General features: G+C 43.0%; 1 protein-coding gene across 3 annotated transcripts in view; it reads left to right on the plus strand.

Moving 5' to 3' along the window:
- NHSL1 (NHS like 1) overlaps positions 1 to 19056 on the plus strand; it is a 180408-nt gene that overhangs the window by 67493 nt on the left and 93859 nt on the right. For 2 of the 3 annotated variants that reach the window (XM_086461189.1, XM_086461190.1), the window contains exon 1: positions 7847 to 8051. The exons of the other annotated variant lie outside the window; for it this stretch is intronic. In XM_086461189.1, the coding sequence (XP_086317315.1) occupies positions 7847 to 8051 (205 nt within the window). Of the gene's footprint in view, positions 1 to 7846; positions 8052 to 19056 lie in introns of those variants that run through there. 3 annotated transcript variants of the gene reach the window in all.

Raw genomic sequence — 19056 nt, forward strand, 5'->3', positions numbered from 1 at the left:
TTTTAATTGGGTTTATATATATCTATGTAGGACAGTAACTAAGACACAAACTCTGTGTTTTCCTCCTTACTCTTCTGTGTGTCAGCAACATTCCTTGTGCTCATCCTCCGCCTAGAAATGAGTTTCTTTTAACCTAGAGCCTGCTGTGAGGAAGAGAGGAGGTTACAGCATTCCTCCAGGCGTGGTGGGGCTGGGTTTCATTTACAAATTTTGTCCAGAGTTGCAACACACTCCTCTGTACTTATGTATCAGGCTAAGCAGGCATGCAAACTTACAAACGAACTGAAAAAGCATGACAGCAATTCCTATACCTGTGCACACACATGCAAAAGTAAACCTTCTTTCTTCTGATGTTCAGTATTTATGCGTGGTTCAGAGAAATAGTGCATTCTTACCTTGGTTGCTAGAAGAGACATAGGTACAATGTCAGTAAGGTCAAATAATTTTGATGCTTTGGCTATGAATTAACTTTGAAATATGTTTCAAAGATACAGGACTCAAGACAAAAAGATGTGCGCAAACACCATTCCTATCTGTAGGAAGAAATAGTTTCCTATGTTCTGTGTGTCAAATAGTGAGACCTGGTTACAGCACACATACGAACTATGTTTTTGGCATTGGAATGGTCAGGTCTGCCCAAGTGTCTCACTGGCTTCTAAAGTTCCTTTTTAGCATTTGATTATTGCAAATACCTAGTAAGATTTATTAAATTGCATATTTTGTAAGTCAAAGAGTGTGTAAATACAAACAGGAAAGAAAACAAAACAAACGCCTTTTGCATTCATGGGCTTAGTAAATAAGTTGAAGAATGAGGATTTCTGAGGTTACTGAGGGTTATTCTCTGCTTTTTCTCTAGCTACTCACTCTCCTTTCTTGTCCTCTGTGGTTCTCTTATCTACAAAAACCTTCAGATTAGTGTGTTAATTAGTTTATGTTAACCAGCAGAGGGCTGCCACCTCAAAGCAAACAGCCATATCCCCTCCGCAGTTTCCCTGGTATCCTCTCCATCAGAGAAGTGGGAAATTGAAAGACATTTATTTAGTTGTCTAGGGTACTTTCCTGCTGGCAGAATGGTCCTCAATGTTAATAAGTCCGCATGTTAATAAGTGGGTTTTATACAGTTTGTTTTTAACTGGCTTTCAGTTGTTTTTAATACAGCTGTCATCATTTCCACAGGAAACTTGGATGATCCAGTAGAAGTTTGTTGTGCTTCACCAAAGTCTCATATTTCTAAATTTCTGATGTAACTGGCGTGTTTCATATGTTTCATGTGCATATTCAGGTATCAAAAGTGATTTGAGCCCCTTCTTAGTATGAACATAGCATATGCTGAGTAAAGTAGTAGAAGAGAGTAAACTGATCTTACAATTTAGATTGAAGCAATGCAAGCTGCATTTCTGAAGTCAGAATTTTTTTAAACCTCTGTTGTTCGTTGCAGAGTGTTCAAGAGCAGAGAGGAAGAAATGTGAAGTACGGACAGGGTATTACAAAAGCATGCAGCTTTCCTGGGAGGTAGGAGCCACCTGATGAGGTGCAGGGGGTGGTTTGATTCAGAGCATCCTTCATGTCAGCTGGGACAGCAGTTTGGAGCGGGTGGGTGCCTGGTGGAGTAAGGGTCAGTGTGGTGCAGGAGTAATGAGGAGCTGGATGGTGACTGACTTCTGTAGAACCGCATGAGTTTTTCTCTGAGACCCTGTAAGTGACTTCTTGTGTTGATCAGAACTGTTAACTTCTGGTGATTCAATGAACAGACGAGTGGCTGGGGAAAAAAAAACTTCAGAAAAGTTACTCCCTCCTCAAAAAGTCAATAATTACATAATCTTCACAGACTATCAAGACCTGGGTAGCGGCCAAGCCTCAGCTTTGGAGGCGAGGTGATGCTGTGGGCGAGAGATTTTGCAAAAGATTTTGTGTGACGAAAGCAGAGCCCCCCAACTCAGGAGGACTACTGTAGGAATTGAGGCAGTGGCTATAGTTAGTGGGAGCTTTTAGCAGAGCTGTCTTAATTAGCGAGTTGTCATGCCTGAGTAAAAAAAAAAAAAAAAACACCAACCCACTACAATTGTTAATTACATTTTGAGCAGAGGTAATAACAGCTTTCTACAAAGCAAATTGCTAAAAGCTAAATCAAAAGTGTGTGTCACCATAACCATATTGCTGCTGATATCTCTCTCCAACCCTGGCACCCCTTGGGTGGTGGGACTGGGCTTTGCTGCCAGGTGGCTGGATCCCTGCTGTCACTGGTGGGGAGGGCTAGCTGTGAAGTATCCAAATATTTGCATGTTGTCTGAATTCATCAAAGTCCTGTTACTTGTCCCCTTAGATTGTACGGTGACATAAAACCTCACGTCAACACCTGTGTGTTGGGTGAGCGGAAGATACTGTCTCAGTAAATATAAGTGGCTTTATTTGGAAAATAATTGTTGGCTGCCATGAGGTAAAACTTGGCTGTATATGGACAGGGCTGAAACTTAATGCAGTTCGAGCCCTTTCCTCCTGTATCCCTCAGAATATCCATCATACTCTTACACAGCAAAGCTCAGTACTTGAAACTGCTCCTGCAGTCAGTGATTGCCTAATTCCTGGCGTACTCAGGAGCAGAATTTCTCTCAACTTGTGGTTTGCATCAGTTCTGGAATTACGCTGATTAAGAAAACCAAAAGCTTGCAAATGTGTTTGTACCCAGTTGAAGCAGGTAGGTGGTTTATGCTCAGTTTACTTGCCTGCTTTTTTGGCACCAAACTATTTTATAGAAAAGCAGCATTTGTTTCTGGGTGATTCTGGTGTTAGTTCTGTCCCTCTTACAAATATCTTGCTTTTTTGCTAACAATCAAATGTGCGAGCACATTGTTTGTGTTCCTTGCTTGGTTCTTCTCTCACAATTAAGAGCGGTTTGGTTGGCTGGGCAGGAGTTACCCCTACGTGTGGCTGGTGTTGGGGGTGAGAACCTGTCCCAGGTAAGCCTGACACTTTATTAAAACTGTATCCCTAGTTTTACAAAATTTCCTCAACAAGATAAGTACAGCTATTAAATCAGGGAAAATACTGCCTGCCCTGACGCGGTGAATCCTTCCAGGGTACAGAAACTGGAGGGAGGGTGGCTGGTGGCAGATGCATCATACAGACCTGTCCAAAAAGTCTTTTATCCTCTATGGCTATCTGCAGGCTGATTTTGTTTGTTTGTTTGTTTTACTGCGCCCCCCCCCCCCCCGAATAAAGTTGGAAATGTCGATGGGGTGCTAGAAGCAGTCCTACAGTGCAGAATTCCCTTGGTTTTTAGGTGCTCATTTATGGTATATTTTGAGTTGAAAAAAATCCCAGAAGGATAAAATTGGTAACAAAACAGAAAGGAATTTTTTATTTGTAATTAGGGCGTTTAAAGTCTCTGCAGTGGTTGTGATAGAAGCAATTAATAGGGATTGCTTTCTGTGTGAGACAGGGCCTACTTAACTAGGTCGTGAGGCTGGTAGCCAGGAGACCTACTTTCTTTCTTAGCTTTGCTGCTTATCCTTCCTGTGATCTTGGGCAAGCAACTTCATTTTTGATCCTTTTCCTTCTTTACTATTTTTTTCCCTTCTCAGGTCCATTCACACTGGAAGGGAAAGAGTTTCTCGCTATGTGCTCTGCACAAAAGGGGACACAATTGTAACTGGAAGCTTGAGGCCCTGCTGTAATACCACAGCACTCTCTGTGGCTGCTTTGCTGTAAATAATCACACAGCAATATGGATTACTTTGTGGGTTTGCTCTGTGAGCGTTTTATAGGGTACCTGTGTAAGAACAGGCACACTGTAGATAAACACCTCTCATGGAGGTCAGGTTCACAAGGTTTAGACAATACCTACTGACATTCCCGTGCATCTCTGCCTGGAGACCATGAGTGGCTCCAGGGAGGTGACCCTACGTAGCAGATCCAGTGGTGTTGGGGCAGTTTCTGGGATGGAGAGTCTCTCAGGGCTGCCGGGGGCACCCCGCACCCTTCGCTGGCTGCAGGGAGAGCTGCATAGCGAAGGGCTGAGTCTGCAGGCAAGGTGTTTTCAATGGGCTTTTGACAGTGCTTAATCCAAATGGCTTTATGACTGGCTGGTGATGAGTTGTTATCACCTGAAGGAAAACACCCAGAAAGCCTGAGAGAGAGGTGTCCTCTTGGCTGTTGGAGCAGTGGCTGCCCCAGGAAACTGTACTTGTGAATCACCCTTGTTACTGTCTGGTCGAGTCATCAGAAATGATAGACTAGGAAATGTAGGAATTAAATTAACATGTGAATTGTGCCAAAACCCACAGCCCAACCAAACCCAGAGCACCTCTGCGGGGTTTTGGGGTTGTTTTTTTTTCTTTGTTTTGTTGATTTTTTTACACTGAACTGAAATCTTTTGTGCAACAATTTTTTTGTTTGCTGGCCTTAGGGGAACGCAGTGGCTGAGAGCCATGTATGTGTGTTTGCTTTACAGCTTTTAGAGAATTCTTTGACAATCAGGTTGTGATAAACGGTAAAAATCCTGATGGCATGTGAGCCTATGCCTATTTGCTCTTTTTCACCTCTAAAAATACAAAAAATGGTGGGGGGAAGGAACCAACATAACTTTCTACTTCAAACCCTGAGTTTCTGTGATTTCTTCATGGTTTTTTAGTGAGATGGGCTTGTATTAAGTGAACCAAAAATAATGCCTTAATCTTTACATGCGTAACCTGGAAAATATGAAGTCTATTTACTTGTATGATGACTTCACAAGGGAGAAAACAGGTTGGAAAATTAGCTAAGCTTATTAGAATCATACCTTGTTCCTCTTAAATGGCTTTGTAGAGTGTTTTATGAAATTGAATTTAATCCTCTAAAGTGTGTCAGATGCTAGAATTTCCAACTCCGTGGCCTTGCATTTGGCTACTGATTAAAGCATGGATTAACCTGCAATTCCATTGGTGTTAATGCCTCCATATGTATTGTTTCTCAACCAGTAATTGCTATTTTCTCTTAAACTTGGGAAATTTACTTTTGATCCACATGTGCTACAATGTATGCTGATATTAAGCTTCTTGTCACCTACAAATAAAAAGCAATCTGTGTTAATGAAAGTATCGTGATGAATCTTTTCCTGAAATGAAATATAAAATTACCAAACCCTGAGCAAAGCGTTGCACCACTTAGTATTTACAGTCACAGTGTAAATGTTGTGGTCAATCACCTGCAACAAAGCTTTCGTCCTTGCATCATCAAGTTGTGACTCAGCACCATGATATAAAGGCAGAGCTCCAGACAGGTCAGGAAAATTCCTAAAATCAAATTGCTGCCAAGACTCCGGGCAGGTCTCTGGGATCTACCCTGGCATTTTGGGTTAACCTGAAAGGGTTTTCCTTCTTGTTGGTTTCTCTAATCTTCTCTTTCCAAGTAGTACAGTGGAGAGATGATGACTGCGATTCTGCAGTTCCTGCCAGGGTTTTTATACATCTGGCTCTGTATAATTTAGCAAGTAATAGCTGTGGTAGTTTACAGTTCTCTGTACTTTGCAGTACTGGCAATTCCAAATTTTTGCGCTTTCTCAAAAGAAACAGTAAATTGACTTGAAGCATGGTCTTTGATTCTTTGATTTTTACACTAAATCCTGTCTGTTTCAACATGGACTGCCCCCAAATGGATATTCCAGTGTTTGGGTCTCTAGGGGTATGTCACCCCACATCCTCCAAATCTTCTTTTAAGCAAAACGGCTAAAGAATAGAAACAAAACAACACCCTCACCCCACCCCCCACCCCTGCTCAAGTCTCTTGCCTCATCAGGGATGGGGGGTTGGTGTCTTTTCAGATAAAAACATCCCAAATAGAAGGACTTGATGACATAGTGAGAAAAGCAAATGTTAGTGGTGTGTGCTCCCATTTGCACACCCCCTCAGCTCCCCTCCCCAACCCCACTGCACTGACTTCAGGAACTGGTGGAAGACCTGTGTTTGTACATATGCATTACCTCGCTGGGCAAGCTCAATTTAAATGCAGCCTATTAAATTATTTACAGAAGACAGTTGGCCAACCCATTGTGCTGTGTTAGTAGGAGCCAAAGGTCACTTTGGTGTGCCTGGTTGATTCATAGGGTAATCTGATACAGTACTTAGCTTTCTGCCTCCTAGTCAGTGGGTTAAACCTTATCCTCTTATTATGAGTCAGAGAACCATAAGTTTCAGAAAAAGCCAGAGCCTTTGGTTTGTAATGGTTTTGAAGAGGCTGTGCAGCAGAATCCAGAGGGCTGCGAGAGCATCTGCCAGGGAGTTGGGGCATGTTCTGCGATAGTGTAAATCTGACTGACAGCTTGGGAGCTGAAAAACTGTACCCTTGTTTTCTTAAGCTTCTTTTCCTTTTGCTAGCATCATTGGCAACCATTAGGATGTTAAGGCATTAATGCTTGTTCTTGGATAGGTGGCACTTCTTTGGGTTTTTTGTTTCGGGTTTTTGGTGGTGGGTTTTTTTTGTTTGTTTGTTAGTTTGTTTTTTGGTCCTGTGTTCTTCTCTACCAGCATCTCCTTGAGCATTCATTGAGCTGATTATGTTGGGTATCTCATACATTCAAGTCTATTTTTTTGCTGCAAGATAGAAACTTGTGTGCTTTTTTGTCAACTTGCATCTTGGTGACAAGTCCTGTCAAAAACCATGGATATTGGGATGCCTTGGTTTTGCCAACTTCTGTCTGCTTTAAAATGCTGCCTGTGCTCCTCCCCCTTCCAGGCTTACTCCTTCCTGGAAGCAGCATTGGTGTTGGCATGCAGGGCAAGATATTGGCATTGTGGTAGCTTTCAGTAGTGCCCGACTTTTTAAAACCTTCACACCACAGAGTGCCTTTTGCAGCTCCTAGTTTAAAGAGAAGGTGGCAGAATATAGCACAGCTGGGAGCGAAACCTGTTTTGTGAGCTGCAGTCACGTCAGTGGGAATCTGGTCACTCACTAAAAGTGTCAGCTTATGCACAGATTTTGTTTGTGTCTGTGCACTTGTATACTTTTAAATGTATCAGCAGGTACATGGGCACTGATGTTTTCAGCACACTCTGTTCGGGATGCTTGTGGAGTTTACAAGCTCTAGAATTTTGGTTTTCCTCTCTCCCAAGTCCGCAGAGGTGCACAAGTGCTTTTCTATTTCTGCACGCAGGGTTCAGAAGTTTGCGCTGCCACCGAGCTGGCTGAGGAAAGGAGGAGTTTTGCTTCTGCGGTCGTGCTTTTAGGAGAGCGAGCCTATCGTATTTCACTCTAATCCTAAGCGATAGCCACGCAGTCTGTTTTATTGTTGAAGAGCCTTCCTGGAGCCCGTTCACCAGGCTTTTCACTAGGGGAGAGCAGGGCAGCCAGAACAAGGAGGCAGAAGTGTGGTCAGTCCATCGTCCCTCCTGAGCTGTGCCACGCTGGGGCGTGATCTCTGCCTGCTCTTCCCCTGTCGTGGGGTGTTTTTGATGAGCCAGACAAGAGGACTGAATCACATGCATGCTCCTGGGGAGTGATGCCAGGGAGAAGAGCGGAGCTACAGTTTTTGCTGTTGAGTGGAGAATGGAGAAAACACATGCCTTAGTGCTATATTCTGCTCAGCCGTTACATGCTTCTCTGAGCTGCTGCAAGGTGCCACTTTCTGCTGCTTTTCTCCCTTTTGTTTTCTTTGGCAGCTCCCTAAGCGCTGTATCAAAACAGCTTCAGGGGAGTTGCGCTGGCACGGTGACCTACCTCCATACTGGCGCTGGCTTAAATGCAGTGAGAAGAAACCTGGACAGAAGTTGCACTGAAATTGTTTAGCCTTCCATGAAAACCACTGAGAAAGGGGACAGGAACGATTTCAGAAAGGTCTGTTTGGAACCGAGGCCAGTAGCTGGCTTAAAAGAAAATGAAAAAGGAGTGCGTTTCGAGATCTTTCAAACTGAAACAAAACCCAGGCTCCCTCTCGCGTGCTGTAAGCTGGATAAATTTCTCCTCCTTGTCAAGGCAGACAAAGAGATTGTTTCGCAGCGATGGTGAACTCTCCTCCATGTGCATGCAGCAGGTAGACGAGGACGATGAGAACTGGACCTACAGGAGCCAGCAGAGAAAAGGTGACTCGCTTTCTCTTTAACCCTTGTGATTGCTGCTGCTGTGTCAGCCCGTGGTTCGTGCCGTTGTCCAGCTGCTTGGGTCCCACTGGCAGCTGGGAGCCGCAGGTGGGGTAGGAGGAGGAGGGCAGCAAAAAGCCTAGGCACAGCGCTACCTTGCCAAGTTTTTCTCAGGTTAAAACTGAAAGCTTATAGTAATCAACAGGGAAAACCTTTAATTTCCCATCTGGGCGACATAAAGGTACAGACTGTGTGGTGTGTAGGTAAGTTTTGTTTATGCTTCTTCTAACCAATAGTCACTGGTGGCAGATCCTTCTGGCAGGTGCTGCAGGAATCTCTCCTCTCTCTATGGTACCAAAAGCCATTTAAGACTTCACTTGTAACAGATTGGGTGGCTTTTTGGATGACTGCCTCGTGGTCCTGCTGGAAAATTTTAAGTGTATTTTGTTTTATGAGGGCAGATTGAGAAGAGGTCCCAGATGCAAAATAAATGAGATGATGGGATGGTGATGGGAGTTGCTCCACAGGAGAGGAGGAGGGAGATGTAGGATGTCAGATAGGCAGCTCTGACTGAACCCTTGAATTACTCAAACCTGAGGTATATTTTATATGAGGCTTTAAAAAAGTACTTTTATTTTTTGTGTTTGTTTTTTTTTGAATGGAGTTTGTCAGGTACTTATTCAAGCATACTTCATGTTTACCATGAATCAAAATAAACTTTAGAAGTTTGCTCCTCTGAGATGATGAGCTACTGTTACCAGTGCATTTACTGGCTGGCAGGCAGTGATATGTGTGTGTGTGGTTAAAAATACTTGACAAAGTGATTTGGTTGTAATTTCTCTAGTGCTACCAGGGCACCAGTTTGTTAATGGAAAGTGTAAGATTGACTCAGTTCTGCTATAAGGTCACTGTTGTAAGAGCAGGCAGGCTCTCCAAGGGCATTTGAACTTCAAAGGGATTTTTGTTTCTTTTTATTTCTGGGAGCAGTTAATAGCTGTTTGATCAGAATTTCAGTTCTGAGTTAGAATGAATTGTGGCTTACTAAATGGTTTGGATGCAGGAACACTAACACAGGATGTATATGCTTGTGTTTTGCTCCCAGCACGCTAGGCGATGATTTTAATCGGTGCTTTGAAGATTGTTTTTTAACTCCTCTTGCTGCTGAAAAACTTCTACAAAATGAGTTTGCATTTGCAACCAGTGGCTAATTTTTACTTTTGATTATTGGCATGTTGATATTGTAAATCGATGTTGGATACAATTCTAATGCCTGTGGGATCTTACGTGCTGTGGATCAGAAGAACCACGCAGTCCTGCTGCTGGTTGCTATGTAACTTCCACAAAGTTTCTCCTGCTGCCTTCCTTAGCCCGCGCTTATGCCACAAGGCAGAGATGGGAAAGGAAGCTTTACTGATGGATTAATGGTGTATTAATTTTTCTGAGTGATTTACATAAAGAGCCCATTGTACAGGCTGGAGGGGGAGGGCAAAATTCCTCCCGTAATTGGGCAGCAAGCTATGAAAGCCTCCCTACAGCAGAGATGACAATATGTAATTTTTGAAAGGAAGGTGGAGGGAGGTATAGATTATGCAGGGCTTATTTTGCCTTTGCAGGGCACAATTTGACTCGACTTGTAAAATCTGCCTGGATCGTAAGTCTAACTGTGTACTTCTGTCTGACCAGGAACCTCTGCTTGGCGGGAGCTGGCAAACTGGCAGGGGATGCCAGGGCTGAAGGGAGTTTGGGTTATATACTCAGACAGGAGAAACTTGTCGTGGCTGCAAGAGTTTCACCCAAGGCTGCGAGTCAGGTTTGCACGGTGCCAAAGCAGTTTGAGTATCGGTACCTGGCTGAGTTGTCATCTTGGGTTTGTGTTCAAAGGCAAAACGTGTGATAAATGAGTATTTGTGTTCTCAAATTAGCTTGCTCCACTGGACCATTGCATTACTGCTTGCCAGCCTTTGTAAAACTGGGGGCTCAAAACGATATTTTCTTTGGTGCTCGAGTTAACCATGTTGCTTGAAATCAGTGCAGACTCGAAAGAAAAGGGATGCACAGCAGGCTTGGAAGGGTGGCTAGTTTTATATAAAAACCCCAGACTGTTTATTTTAAATTAGCTGCAAAAATCACTAAAATTTCATCTCCCAAAATAATTTTGCTTTCAGTTCTTCCTCAGGGCAATTGGTAAAAAGGTCAGCCTGGCAAATCACAGGCTGTCCTACCTTTTTCTTCACCTGACTGTACATGGAAAGGCAGGAGTGTTAAGAGAAATTGGAAATGAAGGAATTGTTTTTCTTTCTGAGCTGTTTCTCTTCCTGTCTTTTTAAACCTTATTCTTTTGCCGCTTCATTGCTCTTCCCAGCTCATATTGCATTCCCACGAGGCTGCTAGGTGACAGGCACAAGGCAGCATGTGTTGCGTGGTGTTTCGCCAGCAAAGTGGCTAATCTGCATTGGTTGCAAACGGGAACTTGCAAACAGTAGCGGCCAGCGAGATTGGTTGGATTTGTCAGTTTGAAACAGGGAAGAAAAACAAAAAATAAATGCTGACTATGAACCTGGGGCACACCTTGATGTCTTGTGCAGCTGAGCTCTGTGTGGAAGTCAAGTTGAGGGCTGCTGCTTCGCTCTTTATTTTTTAAAAGGTAAACAGTAATGCAGAGCGTTTTGGAACTGGTACCACCAATTAGACTTCCCCTCCAATAAAGCAGTTATTAAAAGAGATGATAGTAAAATAAAGATTTGTTGTTTGATATATTTCTACCTCAGCCCTCTTCCTCCCCAGTCAGCTGAAGGACCTTTGAAATGAGAGCATACTGTAACTTCCATGTTTCTCTTCTTTAATCTGAATTTTTAGTTCAGAGTTACTACTTTTTGGGGTGACAGAAGTTTCCTTTATTCTGGAGCATGTGTGGGGGTGAAATGATATATTTTTTTATTCCCTGTGCGTGCTGCAAGTATCCTTTTCTCTTGCATAGGCACTCCTTATGCCTTTCTGTTACTGGCTTTCCCAGAGATTGCTCTAAGGGGAGAGGGCAGGCCAGCATGGCCAGAGTCGATCTGAATTCATTGAGCCTGTTATAGACTGAGCCTGTGGAGCTGACCTTGCTTCATGCAGCTGTGCTTGGGCATCAGTGGTACCCAGGGTGCTGCTGACTGGGGTTGTCCGTCTTATGAAGGCCACCGGAGTGGCAGATGCTGGCCTTCTGGGCTGTGTAGGTGCTCTGCCGCCACCTCGGTCAACAGAGCTGGCGTGCTCTGCTGAGCAGGGCCCTGTGGGCTCATGAGGCAGTTTTGTGAGCACTCCATAACTTCTATGCGTGAGGGAGAGCAGCCTGCTTTCCCTTGCAGAAGATACCTGTGCAATGACACCCGCTGCTAGTACGGCTGCTTTGAAGAGTCAGAATGCGATTTTCTTGTGCAAGGATTTGTTGATAAGAGATTCTAGTTTTCATCTACTTTGCTCTTCTAATGGCATGGCTTGGTCCTGGTATGCTCAGTGGGAACCCAGGGAACAGCTTGATTATTTTGCAGTGGCTGAGCCTAAAATTCCCACCGGAAGCAAGGCTGGTTTGTTCACACATAGTTCCTGGAAAACTGAGTGAGTCCTGGTTTGGGGGCTGTTCCCCATGTCTCAGTGCGTTTCCATGTGTACTGGAGGTGCAGCGGTAGGTGTGTAAAACAGGCGGCCTGCTGCTCCTGCACCCAGGGGCTTTCAGGCTGAAGCTCAGACCATTTTTTTCCTTTAAAAAAGACATTATTGAAAAGATACCGACAGAGTTATTCTCTGAAACTGAAGCAAAGGTGCTTGTTGCATTGCAAAGGGTTTCTGACATGTGGAAGTATATACAGCCATTCATGTCAGCCTGTGCTTTTTACCATGGCTGTGACACGGCAAGTTTACTTTCAACAGAGATAACACACATGTGAGTCACTTTATGGTACAGATCTCACCATATTTACTTTGACTTTGCAGAAAAGGAGATGAGTTGCATTTCAGCATCAGAACATCTTACTGAGTTATGCTGACTTTGCGGGGTTTTTTCTTGTTTGGTTGGGTTTGGTTGTGGGGTTGTTTTTGGTTTTTTTTTTCCTTTGTTCCTTCCTATTGATTTTGGGCATTGGAAAAGGAGTGCTTGTGACAGCAGCTCTGAGCAGTGCTGTCTTCACAGCTGGTCATACTGATCTCCCCACCATGCTGGCAGGAATGCAGAGAAAGGGAAGATGTTTCTTTGGAGAAGTTAAATAGGCCTGAGGTAGTGACCTTATTTCTCCTGTTATTTCCTTCCAACAGTGGTCTCCTGGCCAGGTGTTGGAGAAGCACAGTCAGGTCTGGCCGCAGGTAGCAATGTATCAGAAGAAGCTGTCACCCAACAGGGAGGTTTTCCACATCTCACCCTAGCCCCTGTCCCTCCTTATTGCTCTGATTTGTTACCCACTGCCACCAATGCACTTGGTCGCTTTCCAACATTTTTGTATCACGAGAAAGTCTAAAGCCTTGGCTGCGTTTTGCTGCAGGTTGTACTATGTGGAAAACCTATTTGGAGTTGTTAGTCAGAGAAACCTTGTATCTCAGATAACTGCGGTCTTTTAAAGAGCCTGGTTCAAAAAGTGGTAGCCACTGGCTTTCTGCTGTCAGCCGGCCAATTCTCAGTCCTTGATATGAAAGCATGTGGAATCCTCATTTTTTTCTTGCAAAACCAGTCTAAATGGGAAACTTTCTTTTAATGCTAAAAGTCCTTTAAATTCATGAGTAAATACTTGTGGATTTGGCCTTTTGTGTCCTTGTGGTGTGTCCAATGGAGGTAATCCTGACATCCTGATGACAACTCCTACCAAAGCTGTCAGTTAACTTCCTAACTACCTACTGCATATCGTGTCTGAGAATGTCACACTTACCAAGGGGTTAAACTTCACAAACTGAACAATTAATGTCTTCTGTCACAGCAGCAATATTGGCACTGCCTTATTATGTCAGTAATAATGACATTCTGTAGCTATGCCTGTATTACCTGTGGAGGGTTTAAACATATATCGCAGAAGTTTGATACTATCAGATGAGGTTTTCCTCACATTCCAGAGGCGGAGGGGACTCAAGACCTTCAGTTTTTGTAATACCGAGGCATTCATATTTTCAGTGCTTCCTGTAGAAACTCACTGTGAGGATTTGCAACTCTGACGTTGTCTAACAGCAGTGTCAGAGCATCAGCTCGATCTTTATGAAGTTCAGATGAAGTTCTACATTTTAGTTTTTTAAGTCATGAACACAGTTCACAAGGAGGTTTCAGGGCCAGAGCAGTATTCACATTTTTTTTTTAGTAATGAGATGTAAGAGCATCAAGAACTAGTAAGTCCCCATATGCAAAATTACTCAATCCAGACGTGCTGTTGCTTTTCTAATGTAAAAACATTTATTGGGTCTTTTCTTCTCTATGTTTTTGCACAAGGTCTTGTGTTCAGGGGGGTAAAAAGTCATGTCAGTTACTACATAGATAGGGGCCCATGAACCCAAAGGGAGCTGTTAGCTTTTGTAAAAGCAGTAATATGTGATGGATTGTAGTGTTGGGGGGTGTGCGTCTGTGAAAAGGATTCTTGAAGCTTTGCGCAAGTCCATAAATAATCATTTATGGAAACCTCAAAAAGCAAAGGGACTGGAATAACTCCAAAACAAATATATGTTCTGTATACCTTTTTTGTGGAAGGCTTTTTTTTTTTTTTTAAAAAAGTATGTTTTATAGACATGCAATTTTGTATATATGAGCACACATACACAAATCTAAATATTTAAGTGGAAAAAATAATGGGAGATTTGATACAAAGGCGAATTTTTGGTCTTGTCTTATCTTTTACATGTTGTAGGTTCTGTATGCAAAGATAAAATTGGATATAGTTATATGCATTTGTAACAATTTGCCTATATGGTCAAGTTTGCATGGTAATATTTGTGGTTGAAACTGTTGGATGTTGTGGTTTTATGGAAGCAGTCCTCAGCTGGGAGCAGAGGTGCTACTTAGATTACTGAGGCATGTACTATTTGTCTTAGCATGTTTGTATTGTGGCACAGCAGAGGGTTCTGTAAAACTTTCATGATATACGGTGTCAATCAAAATTTTCATGCTGGTAAAACAGCTGGAGACAGTTGAAAGTCCTGCATTTAACTACAACTTGAAGTAGCAACTTCTGTATGCTTGTACCTAAATGCAATTTTAATCAAAACTTTGCCCTCTTTCCCATGTCTTCTCATAAATATTGCCATAGGTGGGAATCTGAAAGTGGATTTGTTGAGCCAAAATTTGTGAGTTACAGAAACAAGTTTAAGTAAGAAATGTTGATGTCTATCACAGAATCTTCTGTTCAAACCCACATATCTACTTTTGCTTTATCAAGAAAAGATGGATCCAGCTATCACTGCTATTCGTCCTATAAAATCCTTGCCAAATTTCAATCCTTTGCTATTTTTATAGTACAAATAACTTTTATTTAAAAAAAAAAAAGGAAAAAAATTGTTGTGTCATCTGATCAAAACCTTCCAGGTGAAAATAGAAAGAAGAAGAAATAACTTGCTCTGACCTTAAACTTTTTCTGCAGTCCTTCCTTCTTTCCCGGCTACTATCCCAGTGTGTTGGTCCCTCTCCAGGAAGCAGTGGCCAGAGAACTGCAGTCTGTGCTAAAGGACATTTCCAAGTCGGTATTTTTGCAGACAGTTGTGGCTGATTTCACTGCCTGTATGGTGTCTACTCCATGAGCCATAACCTCTTACTAATGTAAGCTTACTGTGTTTGAAGGGTCTTAATCTCTCAGGGGATTTTGGAATTTTTTTTGTTATGATGAAGGAGTTGAAGGGAAGAACACGCTTGTAACGGTGTTACTGCAGAGAAACAACGTGTTAGAGCTGCCTTCTCAGAGGTGTGCTTGCATTAGATGAGGGGGAAGTTAACCACTGGTATTTGAGAAGTGTGAAGCTCCCCGGGTTGCTGCTCTTGGGGCAGATTCCAGTTCCTTCTGGGCAGCTCTGTGCTGCTCTGAAGGGAAACACTGGCTGTTTTTACCTTCTGTAGTGCACCTTGAATTTCACTTGCAGAGTAGTTCCACTAAGAGTTTTCTTGGCTGGTCACTGTAGAAGACCACAGTCTTGGGAAATGCAAACAAATTGAGTAGCACCTGACTGAACCATGTGTTTCCAAAGTTACAAGGACATGGCAACCCAATTTGTCTTGCAATTTAGCTTTACTTGATGTTTGGATTAGCACTGTAGCTACAGCAGAGGTCTTCACAGCATATCGTGTCCTTTGCTTGCTTCTTTGCAGCGATGAAGAAACGCACAGGGTGCTGTGATTTTCCTTCTGAGGGTTGTATCATTTTGACCTCTATGAATGGTTTCAAGTTATATTTCATTATGTATGCACTTCTATATACATTTATACACTTTATATACTTTTTCTTATTCCCGCTTCTTGTTCCCTCCAAAGTCCAGCTAATCCTTAGGCTGAAAACTTGGGGCAAATGTTTCCCCCTCAGTAGAGGGTAAAAACTGATGTCTCCTGACCTTCACATTTTACTCTTAGCTAGCTGTATTTTATAAAGCAGACTGGATGTTTTCCAGTGGGACATTGTATGCACTGTTTGAGATGAAACAACGCACTGTATGTGCTTTCTTACGCACTGCTCGTCAAGTAAGAGAAAACATGAAAATTTTTGTTTCCATGCAGTTGTTAGCCAACTGTTCCATGAATTGTCCCCTAAAACTGAGGGGGCCTTTGTCTCCAGCGTGGTCATAGCTCACTATTTTGGCAGGACATTGCAAATATTACAGCTACTTGTTTTTCTCTAGTCTCCATTACGAATGAAAAGAAAGTGAAGTTAAAGGTTAAGAATGTCGTTTAGTGACTAAAGTTAATGAATTTTGCAAGAGTGTATTTAGCTTCTATTACAATATTTGGAACAATTAAAAAGGGTGGATTTGACAATTTGTCATTTAAACTGTGAAATATATTTTCTTCTTGTCTTTTATCTGCAGACTCTCAATAAAGAAATTAAACTCGAGATTTTCCATCCACCTAATTTTTTTGTTGACATTTACCTATTGATTTATTTATTAGTGTCTCTTTCCCACTTGTAGGTAGAAACCTCTTTGTTGTTGTTTGTTTGTTTGTGGTAGTTTGTGTTTTTTTTTTTTTCTTTTTTTTTTACCTGGTGAATTGAGATGGAAACTCTGCTCTAACCTTAGGTGTAGCTTGTTGTGTCAAAGCCTGAGCTGAAGTGGTCTCTTAAAATACAAGGCATAGGTGCTTATGACATCAGCATGTGAGCATGTATGTTGGACACATAAAAGTATGGTGTATTTTCCATCCCATGGAAAGGTAATTAATAGGTAATGCAGCCTCTGCTCCTTCTAGAGCTTCCCTTACATATGGCATGGCAGCTTCTGCTTGGCACTCTATCTCCCTGAAGCAGGTGGAGTCCCTGGACATTGAGTCTTGACGAACTTGCAGTGTACTGAAGGCAGTTATGAGCTGTGAATTAAATGTATTGCAACTGGCATATCACTTACCCATTCACTCAAAACAAAAAGATGTGAGCAGTGTGTAGAAGGCTTTCAGTAAAGTTGCTCAGAAGATGTCAAATCAAACACCAGAGGGATTGAGAGGGCTGCGTATTACATGAGAGCAGCTCACGGAGATAGATGTTAAATAGAAGTTATCCCCGATTGCAGTTTCTCCAAGGTAACGCAGGTCCATAATAAAAGTGCACATGCATTTGTGTGCATGTATGTTGGAAGGGAGGGAGGAGGCAGAGACGTGACCCCTCTTCCCCCTTCTCACATGAACTGTGGGCCATATCCATTAACTGTGGTACAAGAAGCCGTGCTTACCAGTTGGCAGGTCAGGGTTGATAGGGATGGCTGCTGCAGGGAGGCACGGCATGGCCTTCTCGTGGCCTCCTCACTGCTTCGCCCAGGAACGGCACCTGCCCGCTGGGCACCACGGGCTTGGGTGCACGCAGCACGTCCCCATCAGTTGAGTCCCATCAGTTGAGTCCCATCAGACCCGCTCCCCTCACCTTCTGGCTCTCTTTCCTTTTGCTTGCTTGCGTGTGAATTTTCTGACTTGCCTGTGGCTTTGTTTCGTTTTGCGCATGCAAGTGTTTGCTCCCTAATGCAGCAGGGATGCTCACGGTTTAGGTATTTGGCTTAATACTCTGAATCACACTCTTGTAGGCACCTTGCTATTGACTATATTAATTAAAGAGGTACATATGGAAAAAACAGGCTGTTAATTTCAGTTCTGTCACTCATGCCTAATTTCAATGCCTGAAAATAGGTATAGAAACTAACGAATAGTGGAGGCTGTTGCCTTTTAGAAACTGAAATTTGTTTGTACTTGCTTGTAATTTCCATGGCGTCATTTGTATCTGTTTTTCTCCCTTGTAGTCAAGACTGCTGAAGACCTGATGAGTAAGGGTGACTGATTACAGCATACTGTACACTTGCATGGAAACTTTCATGCAGCAGTTATTAACTGAATTTTATTAACCTTGAGTAATGCGTGTAATGCCATATACAATAAATATGGCATTTTCATTTCAAAATGAAAGTGAGGTCATTGTGACATGCAGTGGCAGAATCAGGTATGAAAGTATACGTTTGACTCGTGGCCAACTTGACCTGCTCTTGCAAAGGGAGAGGGTCCCTTGAGCTCAGCAGCGCAACTCCTTCCACCGGCGCGCTGGCTGGCTACAATGGTGGAGCTGGACCAACGCGGAGGGGGCTGCAGCTCCTCCACAGTCCCTGGCAGATTGTGATTCAGCTGGGACTGTGGGGAAGGCAGCAAATCAATTCAATTAATCAGTTCAAATGAGAAATAACTCATTTTGTTCTCCCTGCTCTGTGCTGATGTCATACACACATGCCAAAGCCTTGGTGAAGAAGCAGTTGTGTTTCTGCCCCAGGGGTGATGGCAGAAAACGCCTCGGGGCTGGCTCAGGTTTGTAGCGAGAAAAGAGCCGGAACAGGTGGGGGTTCAGGAATATTTCCCATTGCAATGCGGAGGTGAAGCTGTAATAACCTACCAACCGCTCTGTCACCCTGCTGTGCGCAGTTAGATGACAGTGCTGCTTCAGTTTGCTACCCAAGGACAGCAATGACCAAGTGCCAATTCTTGTCATTTGTTTTCAAGAACTTGGGTGTATTTTGACCCATAGCTTTAAATCAAAAGGACTCCTGGTTTTAGCTCAGTACCTCAGTGAACTATTTCTGGTCCGTTTGGTAAGCATTTTGACGATGTGAATGAATACGGCTCCCCAGCTAGTACTGATGGCGTCTCTGCACAGTGGTACCCCTTCGGTCAGAAAAGAAACTGATTTTTCTGTTTGCCTCTTTGTGTTTGTCTGGTGTGTGTTTCAGCCGTGGGGAGTTCTTCAATAAAAGATCGTTGCTCTGTATTTGGCGACAATGTGCTGTAATTTTGTGTATTTTGGGAAACAACGTGCTCTTTTCTCCTCTGCCTTGTAGGATGGTGCGTAACAGTACAGTTGTCTTTGGATGCCAGAATGATAACGGAGTAATTCAGGTGTCCTTCCTGCCACCTGTGATTTTGATATTACCCGTTACCCAAAGGCAGCCTCAGAGTATTCCTTAGCAGCTTGTGGTTACCAGGGCTAGTGAAATACTGACAGCATCAGTCTGAAGGAGCAAACCAGTGTCAACCTGTGGTACATCTGCGGCGATTTTCTGGAGCAGTGCAGAGGTGACTGGGCAAATGAAAGTGCCTGTGAGGGGCTTTTTTGTTTTGTTTTAATAGTAAACATTATCAATAAAGCCCTGTTGCATCTATCAAAGATGATTTGGCACACAACCATTGCAAAACAATCATTTTGTGTGTAGGAGCAGGTGTTTCAGCAGCAGATTGAAATTATTGGATTGCCTCTTGTTTTCCCAGGCTTTTTCTTCAGAATTTCTCCTCTAGCCTCTCTTTAAATTTAGGACTGTCAGTCACTGTTTTGGTATAATT

This window comes from Leptosomus discolor, chromosome 2 (assembly GCF_034619465.1).
Source record: "Leptosomus discolor isolate bLepDis1 chromosome 2, bLepDis1.hap2, whole genome shotgun sequence".
NCBI classification, from domain to species: Eukaryota; Metazoa; Chordata; class Aves; order Leptosomiformes; family Leptosomidae; genus Leptosomus; species Leptosomus discolor.